The 14,746-nt window shown below is 36.8% G+C and overlaps 1 protein-coding gene across 1 annotated transcript; it reads left to right on the top strand.

Annotated features, from left to right (window-relative positions):
* The first annotated feature begins 11,555 nt into the window (after nt 1-11,555).
* LOC133754739 (meiosis-specific coiled-coil domain-containing protein MEIOC-like) lies at nt 11,556-14,270 on the top strand. Its single transcript, XM_062185176.1, is given in 1 exon segment — nt 11,556-14,270. A coding segment is annotated over 1 exon segment (2,715 nt).
* Nucleotides 14,271-14,746: the final 476 nt, after the last annotated feature.

The raw sequence follows: 14,746 nt of genomic DNA, 5'->3' as shown, positions 1-14,746 counted from the left end.
CTGCTCACTTATAGATGGGCCAAGGACCTCAATAGATATTTTTCAAAAAACGAAATCCGGGAGAGAGCTGGACAGGAAGAGGACGCACTGTGACTAGAACCCGGCATCCAAATGGGATGCTGCAGGCAGAGGATTAACCAAGTGAGCCACAGCGCCGTGAAGCAAGACCCCTACCTTTCACCTTACACAAAAATTCACTCAACATGGATTAAAGACTTAAATCTACAACCCGAAACCATCAAATTATTAGAGAGTATTGGAGAAACCCTGCAAGATATAGGTGCAGGCAAAGACTTCTTGGAAAAGACCCCAGAAGCACAGGCAGTCAAAACCAAAATTAACATTTGGGATTGCATCAAATTGAGAAGTTTCTGTACTTCAAAAGAAGCAGTCAGGAAAGTGAAGAGGCAACTGACAGAATGGGAAAAAATATTTGCAAACTATACTATAGATAAAAGGTTGATAACCAGAATCTACAAAGAAATCAAGAAACTCCACAACAACAAAATAAACAACCCACTTAAGAGATGGGCCAAGGACCTCAATAGATTTTTTTCAAAAGAGGAAATCCAAATGGCCAACAGACACATGAAAAAATGTTCAAGGTCACTAGCAATCAGACAAATGCAAATCAACACCACAATGAGGTTTCATCTCACCCCAGTGAGAATGGCTCACATTCAGAAATCTCCCAACAACAGATGCTGGAGAGGATGTGAGGGAAAAGGGACACTAACCCACTGTTGGTGGGAATGCAATCTGGTTAAGCCATGATGGAAGTCTGTCTGGAGATTCCTCAGAAACCTGAACATAACCCTACCATACAACCCAGCCATCCCACTCCTTGTAATTTACCCAAAGGAAATTAAATTGGCAAACAAAAAAGCTGTCTGCACCTTAATGTTTATTGCAGCTCAGTTCACAATAGCTAAGACCAGGGAATCTTGACTTGCATGTCAAACTACAGTTATTTATTTAGATTAGTCACCATTCCAATGCTTTACTACACAAGCATGTGTAACTTACACAGGACACAGGGGCTCCCAATATTTCTTTGGAGAGTGCTAATAGTGGTAAAAAATTCAAACTAGAGAAGAAATGGGTTTCATCATATGGTCTATATAAGCAGAAATTTGTCTGAATTTGAAAAGATATTAAGGATTCAAAATTATTTTCCAAATACATATTAAATGGTATTTTTTCAAATCCTGATGTCAATTGTTTTTAATAGTAGGTTTTTAATCTATAATCAACAATCTATATGAAAACAAGCACTTACAAAATCACAGTCCCAGATGTGCTGAGTAGGAAGGATATATTAGCCAGGTCCCACATCTTTATAGAACTACTTTTCATTAATATTTATAAAGATACAGCTCTGCATTTCCTCAAGCAACTTTTAACTAAAGCTCAGTAGTTTAATAATTTACCTCTCATCTGTTAATGTTCATTGTATAACATTATGTTAATGTTTGTTGTAATAGTTATTACAGCTCTAGTCATAAAGTTGCACAAATTTGGGGGCTTCTTACAATTTTTCTCTGTAATTTTCCCACATGCTTTGTTATTTCTCAACAGCCACAGATAGAACAGTGATTCTTCTGGAATATGTGTCCTGTTGAAGCAGAATCACTGTAGAAAAGCTATTTACTGGAGTCTGTACTGTGGCATGGCAGGGCAATCCTCAGTCTGGTGTGAGTCCTGGCTCCTCTACTTCTGATACAGCTCCTTGCTGATGTATGGAGAGAGCATCAGAAATGGTCTGAGTTCTTCCATGCTTGTGAAAGACCCAGCATAAACTCCTGGATATTGACTTAAGCCTGGCCCAGCCTTGGACATTGAGGCCATTTGGGAGTGAACAAGTGGATGGAGGACTACTCTTCTAGCCTCTGCCCCCCCCTCTGTAATTATAACTTTCAAATAAATGAATGAATCTGTAATAAAAAGCTGTTTACCTGCTATATTGTATTCCATTGTAGGAATAAATCAGTTTCTTACTGAAGGGCTCTGAGATTTCTACATGCACTGTCATAACATCCTTGTAAGTCGTTCTGTGTGTATGTAGGCCAAAGTACATCAGATTTAGAATTCCTGAACGCCAAGTTATAGCTGCAATTTTAATGTTTGTCAAATTAATGCCTAAGCTATATGTATATATCTATATTGTTACTAGCAACTTTTGTTCTCATTTCCTAAATTATGATTTTGTTGTTGAGACCAACAATTGTGACTATCTGAAGGATATCAAATGATACCTTGTTTTAATTTTCAACTCTTTGATGACTTGATGACTAGTTATATTGCCTTCATAGGTTTTAATTATATAGATACTTCCTCTGTAGCAGAAATAGACTCATATTTTATTAGTTTTTCCATAATTTTCTTATTGATATATGGATGTATACTCAAGATATAGATATATCAGAATTTTGTCTATACATATGCACATATATTCTCATAGTTTGTCTTTATATTTTTAATGCACATAAATTTTAAATTTAACTTTAGGTATATATATATTTATCAAATTCTACATTTACAATTTTTTTGTTTAGTTCAGAAATAATCGGTTGATCCTGATATCCTATTTTCGCTGATATTTGATTCTTATAATGTTCACATATGCTCTTGCTAATTTTTAAAGATGAGAAGTGAAGCTTTAATTTAAATATTCTCCTATGAGAAGGCACCAATCCAGTACCATTTTAAAAGCTATTTTGACAAAGGTTTAAACAAACGAATTTAAGGGGGAGGGGAGATGGGGTTGTGGATGAGGGAATGAAGAGAAAGAGGTAGGAAAGAAGGAAGGAAGGAAGGAAGGAAGGAAGGAAGGAAGGAAGGTAGGAAGGAAGGAAGGAAGGAAAGAAAAAGGGAAGGAAGGAAAGAAAAAAGGAAGGAAGGAAGGAAGGAAGGTAGGAAGGAAGGAAGGAAGGAAGGAAAGAAAAAGGGAAGGAAGGAAAGAAAAAAGGAAGGAAGGAAGGAAGGAAGGAAGGAAGGAAGGAAGGAAGGAAGGAAGGAAGGGAAGCTGGATGAGAAGAGAAGCACAAGAGAAAGTAGAAGATGAAAAGAAGTGAGAGTTTCTGTCTACTGGTTCACTCTCAAAATGTGGGGCTCAAGCACTTTAGCTATTATTTGCTGCCTTCCCAGGTACACTAGCAGAAAGCTCTGATCCAGCACATTCATAATTAATAGCAGAGGAATCCATTAGTTTAATTGTTTCTGTACTTATATATCACTGCATTCTTATAATTTTACAAATTTTAAGTTTGCAAAGATGAGTTGTCCCAGTTTACAGCATCTTTGACATTCTTGTTCTCCTATCATCTAAAGATTTTTGGAGAATATGAAAGTTCCATGAGTTACCTTTTGGTGTTTTGATTAAAAGTCTTGAATACAAATGATAATTTGGAGAACAACAGTTTTATTCTGCTCTTAATTTTCAAAATTTATTTTTAAATTGAAATTAACATTTATTTTTATCATACATTCATTCCATCTATTGAGAGGATCAAAAAGCTTTTCTTGTTCTATTTGTTAATGTTAATATAGTTTAGTTATATAAATAGCTGGTATTCTAGTGTTAAATCACTCTTACATTTAAGCACATAATTTATTCATGATCAGCTCAAGTTTAAAAAAAGCCTAAGTTATTGGTATCTCATTTGTTTATCAGAGAATAAGTCCTTCCCATTAATCCACCACAATCTCCTTACAACTTACCATCCAATATCAGGTATTGCTAAGCTAGTAGCCTATGTGTTTATAGAACCATAACAAAATATCAAAGACTAGGGGACACCGTACAATTCTAGAGGCTGGAAAGTCAAGGACCAACATGACACCAATTTTGCTCTTGGTGAGGACTCTGCTCCTGCCTTGCAGATAGCCACACATGCTGTATCCTCACATGTCTCTCCTCCAGGCATGCCTGTCTAGAACTTTTCTTTTTCTAGTTGAGCTCGCATCATGAAGGGCACATGCTCAAGACAACCTCACCCTAATTTCCTCCCCCACAAATCTATGTCCAAATATCATTATACTGGGAGTTAGGCTTCAAGACATTAAATTTGGAGAGACACTCTTTTTAAAGGAAATATTACTCTTTTTTATTTAGTAAATATAAATTTCCAAAGTACATTTTATGGATTACAATGGCTTTCCCCCCATAATTTTCCTCCCACTCACACCCCTCCCATCTCCCACTCCCACTCCCATTCCATTCACATCAAGATTCATTTTCAATTATCTTTATATACAGAAGATTGATTCAGTATATATTAAGTAAAGATTTCATCAGTTTGCACCCACACAGAAACACAAAGTGTAAAAATACTGTTTCAGTACTAGTTATAGCATTACTTCACATTGGATAACACATTAAGGACAGATCCCACATAAGTAAGTACACAGTGACTCCTGTTGTTGACTTAACAATTTGACACTCTTGTTTATGGCGTCAGTAATCATTTGGAGAAACATTTAGTCCATATCAGGTGGGGAGAAAGAATTGTTACATTTGGCTCCTCCAGAAGTTATTCTCTGCCACAATAAAACAATATTTCTATAAACTAAAACAAGATAAGACCTTGCATTTATGAAGAAAAGTAAGTCTGTGGGTATTTGGATTTTGCAAAAAAAAAAAGCAAGTTGTTGGGATGTAATGTTTCTTTTTCTTATTTTGAATTTTTATTTGTGTGTAATATGAATACCCAAATCTACTTGCTTAGCAAAGTTCAGCAACACTACATTGTCATTAACTAGAGTTACCCTGTTGTATAACAGATCCTCCTATCCAACTAAACAGTAGTGTGTTTTCACTATCACACCATTTCCCATGTATGAGCCCCAACTAGCCATTATCGTACTCTGCTTTTGTAACTACACTTTTCTCATTCCATATATTAGTTAGATCATGTAGCGCTGTCTTTCTGTGCCTGGCTATTTAATTAGGCATAATATCTGATAGCTTCATTTCTGTTTCTGCAGGGCAGGAAACCACCTCCCCATCAAAGTTGGAAAGCATTCCATCATTTAAATACAAGCGCACCTCAAAAAGTTCATGGAAAATGGAATTAAAATATGTTTAAGTACAAAGAAATTTACACACACACACACACATATGTTCAAAGAGTTTTTAAGAGAAGTCTAGAGAAATTACCCATGGTTCAAAAATGTTTGCAGTAAAATAGCTTTTCCTTGATTTGCATTTCAAACAAACATTTTAAGGTACATGTTATCACATTTTCTTTATCCATACATCCACTGATGGACATTTAGGTTGCAATTATAACATGGTTTGTGTAAATAATGCTGCCATGAAAACACAGTGAATCTCTCTCTTTGACATTCTGATTTCATGTGCTTTGTATATATTCCAGAGATATTGTTGCCACAGTATATGATGGCTCTATTTTTAATGCTGTTGAGTCTTCCATAGTGTTTTCCATAACAGACCTGTTTTTTTACATTCTTGCAAGGGAGATACCAGGTTCCCTTTTTCTCCATATTTTAACCAACATTCTCTCTTTTTTTGTTTTGAAAATAGCCATTTTATCAGGTGTGAGATATCTCCTTGTGGTTTTAATTTGTATTTTCCTAATGACTATTGATGTTACGCACATTTTTATATTTACCTGTTGATCATTTCTATGTCTTCTTGTGAGAATTGACACTTCATGTCCTTTAATAATTTATTTTATTTCTACTGAGTTGTTCGAGTTCATGGTGTCCTTTTGTATTTTGTTTATAAAACCATTATTTCATTACAAAAATTATAATGTTGAGTCTAAGGAAAACAGAAAAAATAAATCTTGAAATTATTCTTGAATTATTTCCACATCAGTGCATGATTTTCTTTGGTAAAATTAGAGTCATGTAATTCAGTATCTACCAGTATATTTGCATTGCCAATTTAGTAATTTTTAGTTTTCTTTGGTTATGTTTCACTCTTTGTTTTTCTCTTTCTGTATCGTCTCCTGAGCATGAGAGAATATATTTATTCTTCTGGTTAATAACATATTTCTTATTTTTAGTCTTTCTTATTTTATTTTCCAATAAGATAATTATGACTGAGATTTCAATGCATTATTAATTGGGGTCATAGTTAATTCATTTTATTATTTTTTTTTATTTTTTCAAAAGGCAGAGAAACAGAGAGACACCATGTGCTGCCATCTAGTGTTTCACATCACCAACGACAAGCAATCAGGACTGGACTGGGCCATACTAGGAGCCAAGTGTCCCTCATGAGTGCCAGTGCCTCAACTACTTTGACCACCACATGTTGCTTTACAAGGAATGCATTATCAGGAAGCTGGAATCAGGAATGGAACCAGGAATCAAATCCAGGCACTCTGAAATGGGATATAAGGGTCTGAAGCAGCATCTTAACTGTTGTGTCAAATGCTCACTCCATAATTTTTTTAATAGAAATAAGTACTCTTGTTTTTTAAAGATATGTAATTTTATTTTTGCTTTTCAATTTTATATGACTGCTATTTATGAAGAATTATTTTCCTAAATGGCATGGGTATTATTACAAAGTTTTGATTATGACTTTAAGAAATATATGTGTTGAGGGGCCAGCGTTGTGGTGCAATGAGTTAATGCCGTGGCTTGAAATACCAGCATCCCATATGGGCACCGGTTGGAAACCTGGCTACTCCACTTCTGATCCAGCTCTCTGCTGTGACTTGGGAAAGCAGTAGAAGATGGCCCAAGTCCTTGGGCCCCTGCACCCACAGAGGAGATCTGGAAGAAGCTCCTGCCTCCTTGCTTCATATTGACACAGTTCCAGCCATTGTGGCCAACTGGGGAGTGAACCATTGGATAGAAGACCTCTCTGTCTCTGTGTAACTCTTTCAAATAAATAATTCCTTAAAAAAGGAAATATATGTGTTGCTTGAAGTTTATGTAATTTGAATTCTACAGATTATGCTGAATGGAATGTATTAGTTTTGCTATGGAACAGCAACTATTTCTAAAAATGTTTTATACAAATGAAAAATAAAAGACTCCCATAATATTCTAGATTAGGGATTACACATGAAAACATGTTACATGTTTTCAGTAAAAAAATACAAAGACATATATATAATTATTTAATAATGTACTTCATATATGATAAAAAAAATTAGGCATTTTGGGCCTGCGCTGTGTTCACTTGGTCAATTGTCCGCCTGCAGCACCGACATTCCATATGGGCACCAGGTTCTAGTCCCAGTTGCTCCTCTTCCAGCCCAGTTATCTACTGTGGCCCAGGAGGGTGGTGGAGGATGGCCCAAGTGCTTGTGCCCCTGCACCCTCATGGGAGACCAGGAAGAAGCTCCTTGCTCCTGGCTTTGGATCATCGGAGTGCTGGCCATGGCAGCCATTTGGGGAGTGAACCAATGGAACGAAGACCTTTCTTTCTCTCTGTCTCTCTCTCTCTGTCTATAACTCTACCTGTAAAATAAATATAAAAAATAGGCAGTTGTTCAGTCAGGCATATTTTCAGTAGGCAGAAGAGGTGAGAATTTGGCCTAGTGGTTAAGACATCACTTAGAATACCCACCTTCCATATGAGAACGTGGTTTCTTGAGTCAGCTCCACTTCTGATTCCAGCTTACTGGTGGTGTGCATTCTAGGAGGTAGCTGGTGATGACTCATATGCTTGGATCTCCTCCAACCAAATGGAATCCTTAGTGAATTCTGTGGTCCTGGCTTTGGAATGGCCTAGCCCAGGCCATCAAAGGGGTTTGGCACCCTCCCAAAATAGAAAGATAATTTGATTGATAGATAGATAGATAGATAAATAGATAGGTTGATTTTCAAAATACATGTATCTATAGTTTTGTATCTTCTCCTGCATGTTTTCTATACCTAATTGTCCATAATAAGATTTCTCTGATTATCTGCAAGGATTACTATTTTAAAAATATAATTTGTTGCTGAATAGAAATGTCTGTCACTAAAGATTTATGGTTCTTCTGATTTTTATCAAAAAATAAAGAAGATGAGTGAAACATCTTTCAACAATAATCAGAAAACAATGGTAAAGACATCAAAATATATTCTTTTGTTTTTCTGTCTTCATGTTGTGGGATCTGTGAAATTCTTGTTTCAGACTTATCTAACAGCAGGTAAAAATCTGTACTCAGACATACTTGAAGATCCAAAATTCTATAATCTATAGAGGTTTTTTTATTTTTTTCTGGAAAAAATATATATGCTCTCAAGCTCAATTTTTCAAGATTTATTTATTTATTTGAAATTCAGAGTTACAGAGAGAGGAGGAGATGCAAAAAGAGAGAGATGTCTTCCATCCACTGGTTAAGTCCTCAGTTGGTTGCAACAACTAGGTCTGCACCTGTCCAGGAACCAGGAGCTCCCTTTGCATCTTCTCATGCAGGTATAGGGTCCCAAGGACTTAGGCCATCTTCTACTGCTTTCCCAGGCCATAGCAGAGAGATGGATCAGAATTGGAGCAGCTGAATTGACACCCATAAGGGATGCCGGCACTGCGGGTGGCAGCTTTATACACTATTCCACAGTGCTGACACCTAACATTTTTAACAACAAGATTCGTTCTGTTATTTATGTTGTGTCTGCTTCCTCTCTAAGAATTGGCTTTAAAATTACATAACATTCGGGCTGGCACTTTGGTATACTGTGTTAAGCCTCTGCCTACTGCTCTGGCATTGCATATAAGCCTCAGGTCTAATCCAAGCTACTCCTTTTCCAATCTGGCTCTCTGCTAAGGTGAGGGAAGGCAGTAGAAGCTGGCTGAAGTTCTTGGGTCTTTGCACCTGCATAGGAGATCCAGAAGAAGCTCCTGGATCCTGGCTTTAGTTTGGCTCAGCTTTGCCCATTGTGACCATCTGGGGAGTAAACCAGTGGATGAAAGACATTTCTTTGTGTCTCTCCCCATTTCTCTGTAACTCTATATCTCAAATAAATAAATAAATAAAATCTTTAAAAAGTTGGTCATGTTGTAGGGGTTCTGATGACCAGAACATGGCTGTACATTGATGAGAAGCATAGAAAACTTAAATATTGAGGTTGAGCATATATTATGAATGATTTAAAAATGAAATGAGACATTTACAGTTAAATTTTGTGTTCTAAGAATTGAAACTTTAAAGCCTATGTGTAATAATTCAACATATTACATTGTGACAACATATTATATTCTGACAGAGGCATAGTTTTCAGCTTACCTTATTTATGAGAAACATAACCTAGACAAAAATTTAAAATATTGTTATCTATGAATTTGATCGTTTACCAAAGTAAGTTCATAAAATTCACTTGCCTGCATTGATGTGACCAATGCTACCTTAATTCAAAAATCAGAAAATGATACAACAAAGATGATGAACATGTGTGAAAAAATCCTCAAGAAAGTACAAGCTAATGGAATCCAACAACACACCACACAGTTTATTCACCCAGACTGAGTATAACTCATTACTTATATACAGATTGTTCAACATATAAAACCCAATGAATGTGATACATATTGTTAATTTTATTAAACAATATTATTTTACCTCAATAGATGAAGAGAAAACATTTGATAAAACAGCATTCTTTCTTGATAAAAACCTTAAGCAACTTTTGTATAGAAGGAGCATTCATTAATTCAATCAACACAATATATGAAAAAATCACAAACAGAACATATTTAAATTGTAATAATTGGAATCATTTGCACTAAAATCAGGAACCAGGCAACGATGGCCTCTCTCACAATTGCTATTAAATGTTGTTCTAGAAGATTTATCCAGAATCTTTAAGCAAGAAAACAAATCAAGAAATACAAATTGGAAAGGAGGAAGTCACTATCCCTGTTGGTGGATGACATGATTCTATAATTAGGGAAAGCAAGACTCCAATAAGGTATTATTGTTGGGGCCAGTGCTGCGATGCAGAGGGTTAACACCCTGGCCTGATGTGCCAGCATCCCATATGGGTGCTGGTTCAAGACCGAGCTGCTCTACTTCTGATTCAGCTCTCTGCTGTGACCTGGGAAAGTAGTGGAAGATGACCCAAGTCCTTGGGCCCCTGCACCCACATAGGAGACCTGGAAAAAGCTCCTGGCTCATGGCTTCAGATCAACACAGCACCTGCTGTTGTGGCCAATTGAGTAGTGAACCAGCATTTAGAAGACCTCTCTCTCTTGCTCTCTCTCTCTCTCTCTCTCTCTCTCTGCCTCTCCTCTCTCTGTGTAACTCTGACTTTCAAATAAGTAAGTAAATCTTTAAAAAAATACTATTGGAATTCATTTTAGAGTTTGTTAACAAAGTTTCAGGATATAAAAAACAACACACAAAAATCAGTTGCCTTTGCAAACATAGAAGATGCCATGGCTGAAAAAAATGTTGTAATATCAGTACCATTTAAATAGCTTAAAATATTTAAACTCCTTGGAATAAATTTAGGCAAGGATGCTAAAGATCACTACAATGAAAATTACAAAACATTAAAGAAATGAATAGGACAGGCAAGGTTGTAAAGACCTTCCATTTTTGTGGATTAGGAAAATAAGTATCATCAAAATGTGCACACTACCCAAAGCATGTTACAGATTCAATATAATTGCAATCAAGATAATAATGACATTCTTCTGGGATCTTGATAAAACACTGCTAAAAATCATATGGAAACATAAGAGACCCTAAAAAACTTACACAATCTTAACAAAAACAGCACCAGAAGCATCATCATGGTAGATTTTGACATACTATATGATATTTATACTCAAAACAGCATAGTATTTGCATAAAAATTGACATGTTGACCATTGTAAATGAATAAAAATCTGCAAATTAATTTGCACATTACAACCAATTAATCTTTGACTAATGAGCTAAAATTAATCCCTGAAGAAAGAACAGTCTTCAAAATGATACAGGAAATTTGGATCTTCACATGAAGAGTTCTGAAACAGGATTCCTACCATACAGGTTATAGAAAAGTCTTCTCTAAATATATCAAGGTTCTAAATATATGTCCTGATACTATCAAATTACTAGAGGTAAACATCAAGAAAAATGTACATTGGCATATGGAAAGACATTTTAGGAAACATCACAGAAGCCCTGGCAATAGAAGTTAAAAAAGACAAATAGGATTACATCAAGCTAAGTAGCTTCTAGACTGCAAAGGAAACACTCAACAAATTGAAGAGGCAGCTGACAAAATGGGAGAAAATATTTGCAAACTATGTACGTGATAAAGGATTAATTTCCAGAAACAATAAATTGTTCAAGAAATTCTACAACAATAAAGCAAACAATCCAGTAAAGAAATGGGAAAATGACATGAACAGGCATTTTTCAAAGATGAAATTCTAGGATCGCGTGCGGGTCACGAGCCTGTGGTCGGCTATGTAACGGCCTCTCCCTGGGCCTCCCTCCCCGCGGCGGGCCCCCCACCCTCAGACCGGCTCCAGGCAGCGCCCGGGGCGGCGGCGGCAGTAGCGGGGCGTGGGTCGAGGGAGCCGGGCCTCGACGCCCCCCCTCAGCCCCCTACCCCAGGAGCTGCACCTCGTCCAGGAGGGGCTGGGGAGCCCCATGGAGCCCAAGGTGGCGTTCCGGGGAGGTGCGAGTGGCTGCTGGAACCTGAGCGCCGACGGCAGCAGCCGGCTAACCGACGTCTTCAACAGCATGCTGCTCACGGGCTCTGCCTCCTTCTACGACTGCTACAAACCGCAGAGTGAAGACAATGTAGACCTAAGGCAGACCTACACTCCACTTTCCTCAACAGAATATTCAAATTCTGTAGATTCTTCACTTTTCTATGCACCGTGGTCTACTTATGGAGATGATATTAAGCAATCTTCTAATTCTCAGATCAATGTAAAGAACAGGACCTGCTCCTCCAACTTAAAGTCAGTTTGGCCAATGAACACAAGCAGATTTGCAGATCACCATGACCTCTTAACAGAAACCAAAAGGCCAATAGATACAGCCATCTCTCAGCAAGCTTTTTATAGTGGTGAATCTGTGTCAGCAGTGGAGAAGCAGTATCTGCATAATAGCAATCTCACACCACAACAAAAAATAGATGAACTTTATCATGGATTTACTGGTTTAGACCTTGAAGAACAATGGATGTACCCATCACGAAGTGATCATTCTAACTGTTACAATATCCAGACAAATGATACAGCTAAGACAACATTCCAGGAATATCCATTTATCAAAAACTGTTTTACACCACAGACTGGTCTGTCTGATATCATGAAAGAATCAGTTGTTGATACTTACCCTTATGGAAGAGAAAAAATATGTGCTAAAGGTCTTGAAGCACCATTACAGCAAAAAAGAGCAGAGATGTTTCTTTCCCAATTTAACAGATATAATGAAAATGCAGATTATTGTAGATACCCAGAATATGCTCATCCTAATAAGGCTAAACTTAATAAGTGTTCAAATTTTAGTGTCCAAGATAGTAAAAAATTAGCCAATAGCAATACACCTGAAACACCAAATGTAGAAGCAGACACATACACAAAGTTATTTCAGGTTAAACCAGCAAATCAGAAAAAAATGGAGGAGACAATATCTGACCAACAGAATTTCACATTTCCAAAAACTACACCACACCTGACAGAAAAACAGTTTGCAAAAGAAGCAGCATTTGCTGCCGATTTTGGCTTAAAACCAGAATATGTACTAAAACCTCACACAGCTTGTCCAACTAATGATTTTGCAAATGTCACAGAAAAGCAACAGTTTGCTAAACCTGATCCCCCAAATTCTGAGTATTTTAAATCAGTGAATTTATTATCAAACTCAGCAGCATCTTCAGGAGGTATCAACTTAAACAGACCAACATGGATGAATGTTCAAACAAAAAACAACACTCCTATTCCTTATCGAAATCAAGGTAACTTGATGAAATTAAACAGTCATTTAAATGCAGCTTCAAAGGGTTCTAACCATTCTTCAGATTTCCCCCAACTATCATCCACAAATTTAACCCCAAATAGCAATTTATTTCAGAAATATTGCCAAGAAAATCCCTCAGCATTTTCCAGTTTTGATCTCAGTTACAATGGTGCAGAAAGAATCCAATCTGTCAATCATATGGAAGGACTGACAAAAACTGGAGAAGAAAATCTCTTTGAATCGGTTACTGATAAAAAAATAAAGCAGCCAAATGGATTTTGTGATAGCTATTCAGCTCAGCAGTATGGGATCATTGAAAATGTAAACAAACATAATTTTCAAGCCAAGCCCCAGAGTGGACATTATGATCCTGAGGAAGGTCCAAAACATTTAGATGGCTTATCTCAAAACACGTATCAAGATCTGCTGGAGTCACAGGGTCATTTTAATAGCCACAGACAAGGAAGTGGAGATAGCAATATTAATAGCCGTGTGGGTCGCACACAGGCATCATGCTTTTCTAATAATTATATGATGGGAGACTTAAGGCATAATCAGGGTTTTCAACAACTTGGTTCAAATGGGTTTCCCCTAAGAGCTACTCACCCATTTGGCCATTCAGTTGTTCCACTGTTGGATTCCTATGATTTGTTTTCTTATGATGACTTAAGCCATTTATACCCTTATTTTAATGATATGATGTATGGTGATAATTCCTTTTCTGGTTTCGTACCAACTTTTGGATTTCAAAGACCAATTAAAACCCGTAGTGGACCAGCCAGTGAACTTCATGTTCGTCTAGAAGAATGCTATGAACAATGGAGAGCATTAGAAAAGGAGAGGAAAAAGACTGAATTAGCCCTTGCCAAGAATTATCCAGGAAAAAAAGTATCCAGCACGAACAATACTCCAATTCCAAGGCTGACCTCTAACCCATCTAGAGTTGATCGCTTAATTGTGGATGAACTTTGAGAACAAGCCAGAGTTGTGACTTTGCTAGGCAAAATGGAATGTCTCCGAAGCTCTCCTCTTCATGCTAATATCTCTACTGCTCTTGATAGACACTTGGAGTCCATTCACATTGTACAGTCACGTCGAAAGGATGAAATTGTCAATGCATCAAATCGGCAAAGGCAGGGAGTTCCTAGATGCAAAGATGACAGAGATGTTTTTGCCCTTGCTTCAGCAATTAAAGAGATGTGTGTGGCAATGAGGAAAGCACGCACTACTCTGTGGTGTGCACTGCAAATGACTTTGCCCAAAACAGCCAGTACAGCTGGTCAAGCAGACATGGAAAAGGCTTTGCAAGATATCATAAACTGTGAAGATAAAATCCATGAAAGTATAAGTAGTAGCAATCCAATGAGCCAGTGAGGTGAAACAAACAAACATTAAGGAAATGCCAGCACAAAGAAGAAAAAGCTGATAAGTTAATGTATCAAGACATGCTGAAAAAAATTTTAATGAACTTGTCAAACTTTCAGTACATTAATTTTTCTTCCCGATTTGAAGTTAATATCTTAATGAAGTCTAACTTCTATTTTAAAATCTTCTTTTTGGAATGAATCAGATAGAGTTTAAAGTGAACTCAAAGGTAAAAGTTGACTACTCAAAAGTTCTGAGTAGTCAAAGATAACAAGTTTGCTTAAGTATATTAGTATTTCCTAACAGCTAAAATATTGTTTAAACCCATTCTGCAGTGCAGGTAAATGCAAATATGAAATTCTAGGAGATAAGTTTCATTTAGTTCTGTTTTAGTAAGTATTAATTCCAAATAATGAATCTAAGTGACTGTAACCCAATTATGGCTACAGTCTAGTAACCAAGACAAGTTTTAATTGTGATATAAAAGTGTTTTCCTTACAAAACTG

This window comes from Lepus europaeus, unplaced genomic scaffold (assembly GCF_033115175.1).
Source record: "Lepus europaeus isolate LE1 unplaced genomic scaffold, mLepTim1.pri SCAFFOLD_29, whole genome shotgun sequence".
Taxonomy (NCBI): domain Eukaryota; kingdom Metazoa; phylum Chordata; class Mammalia; order Lagomorpha; family Leporidae; genus Lepus; species Lepus europaeus.
Note: the sequence above shows the minus strand (reverse complement) of the source record. Positions and strands in the feature narration are given on the sequence as shown.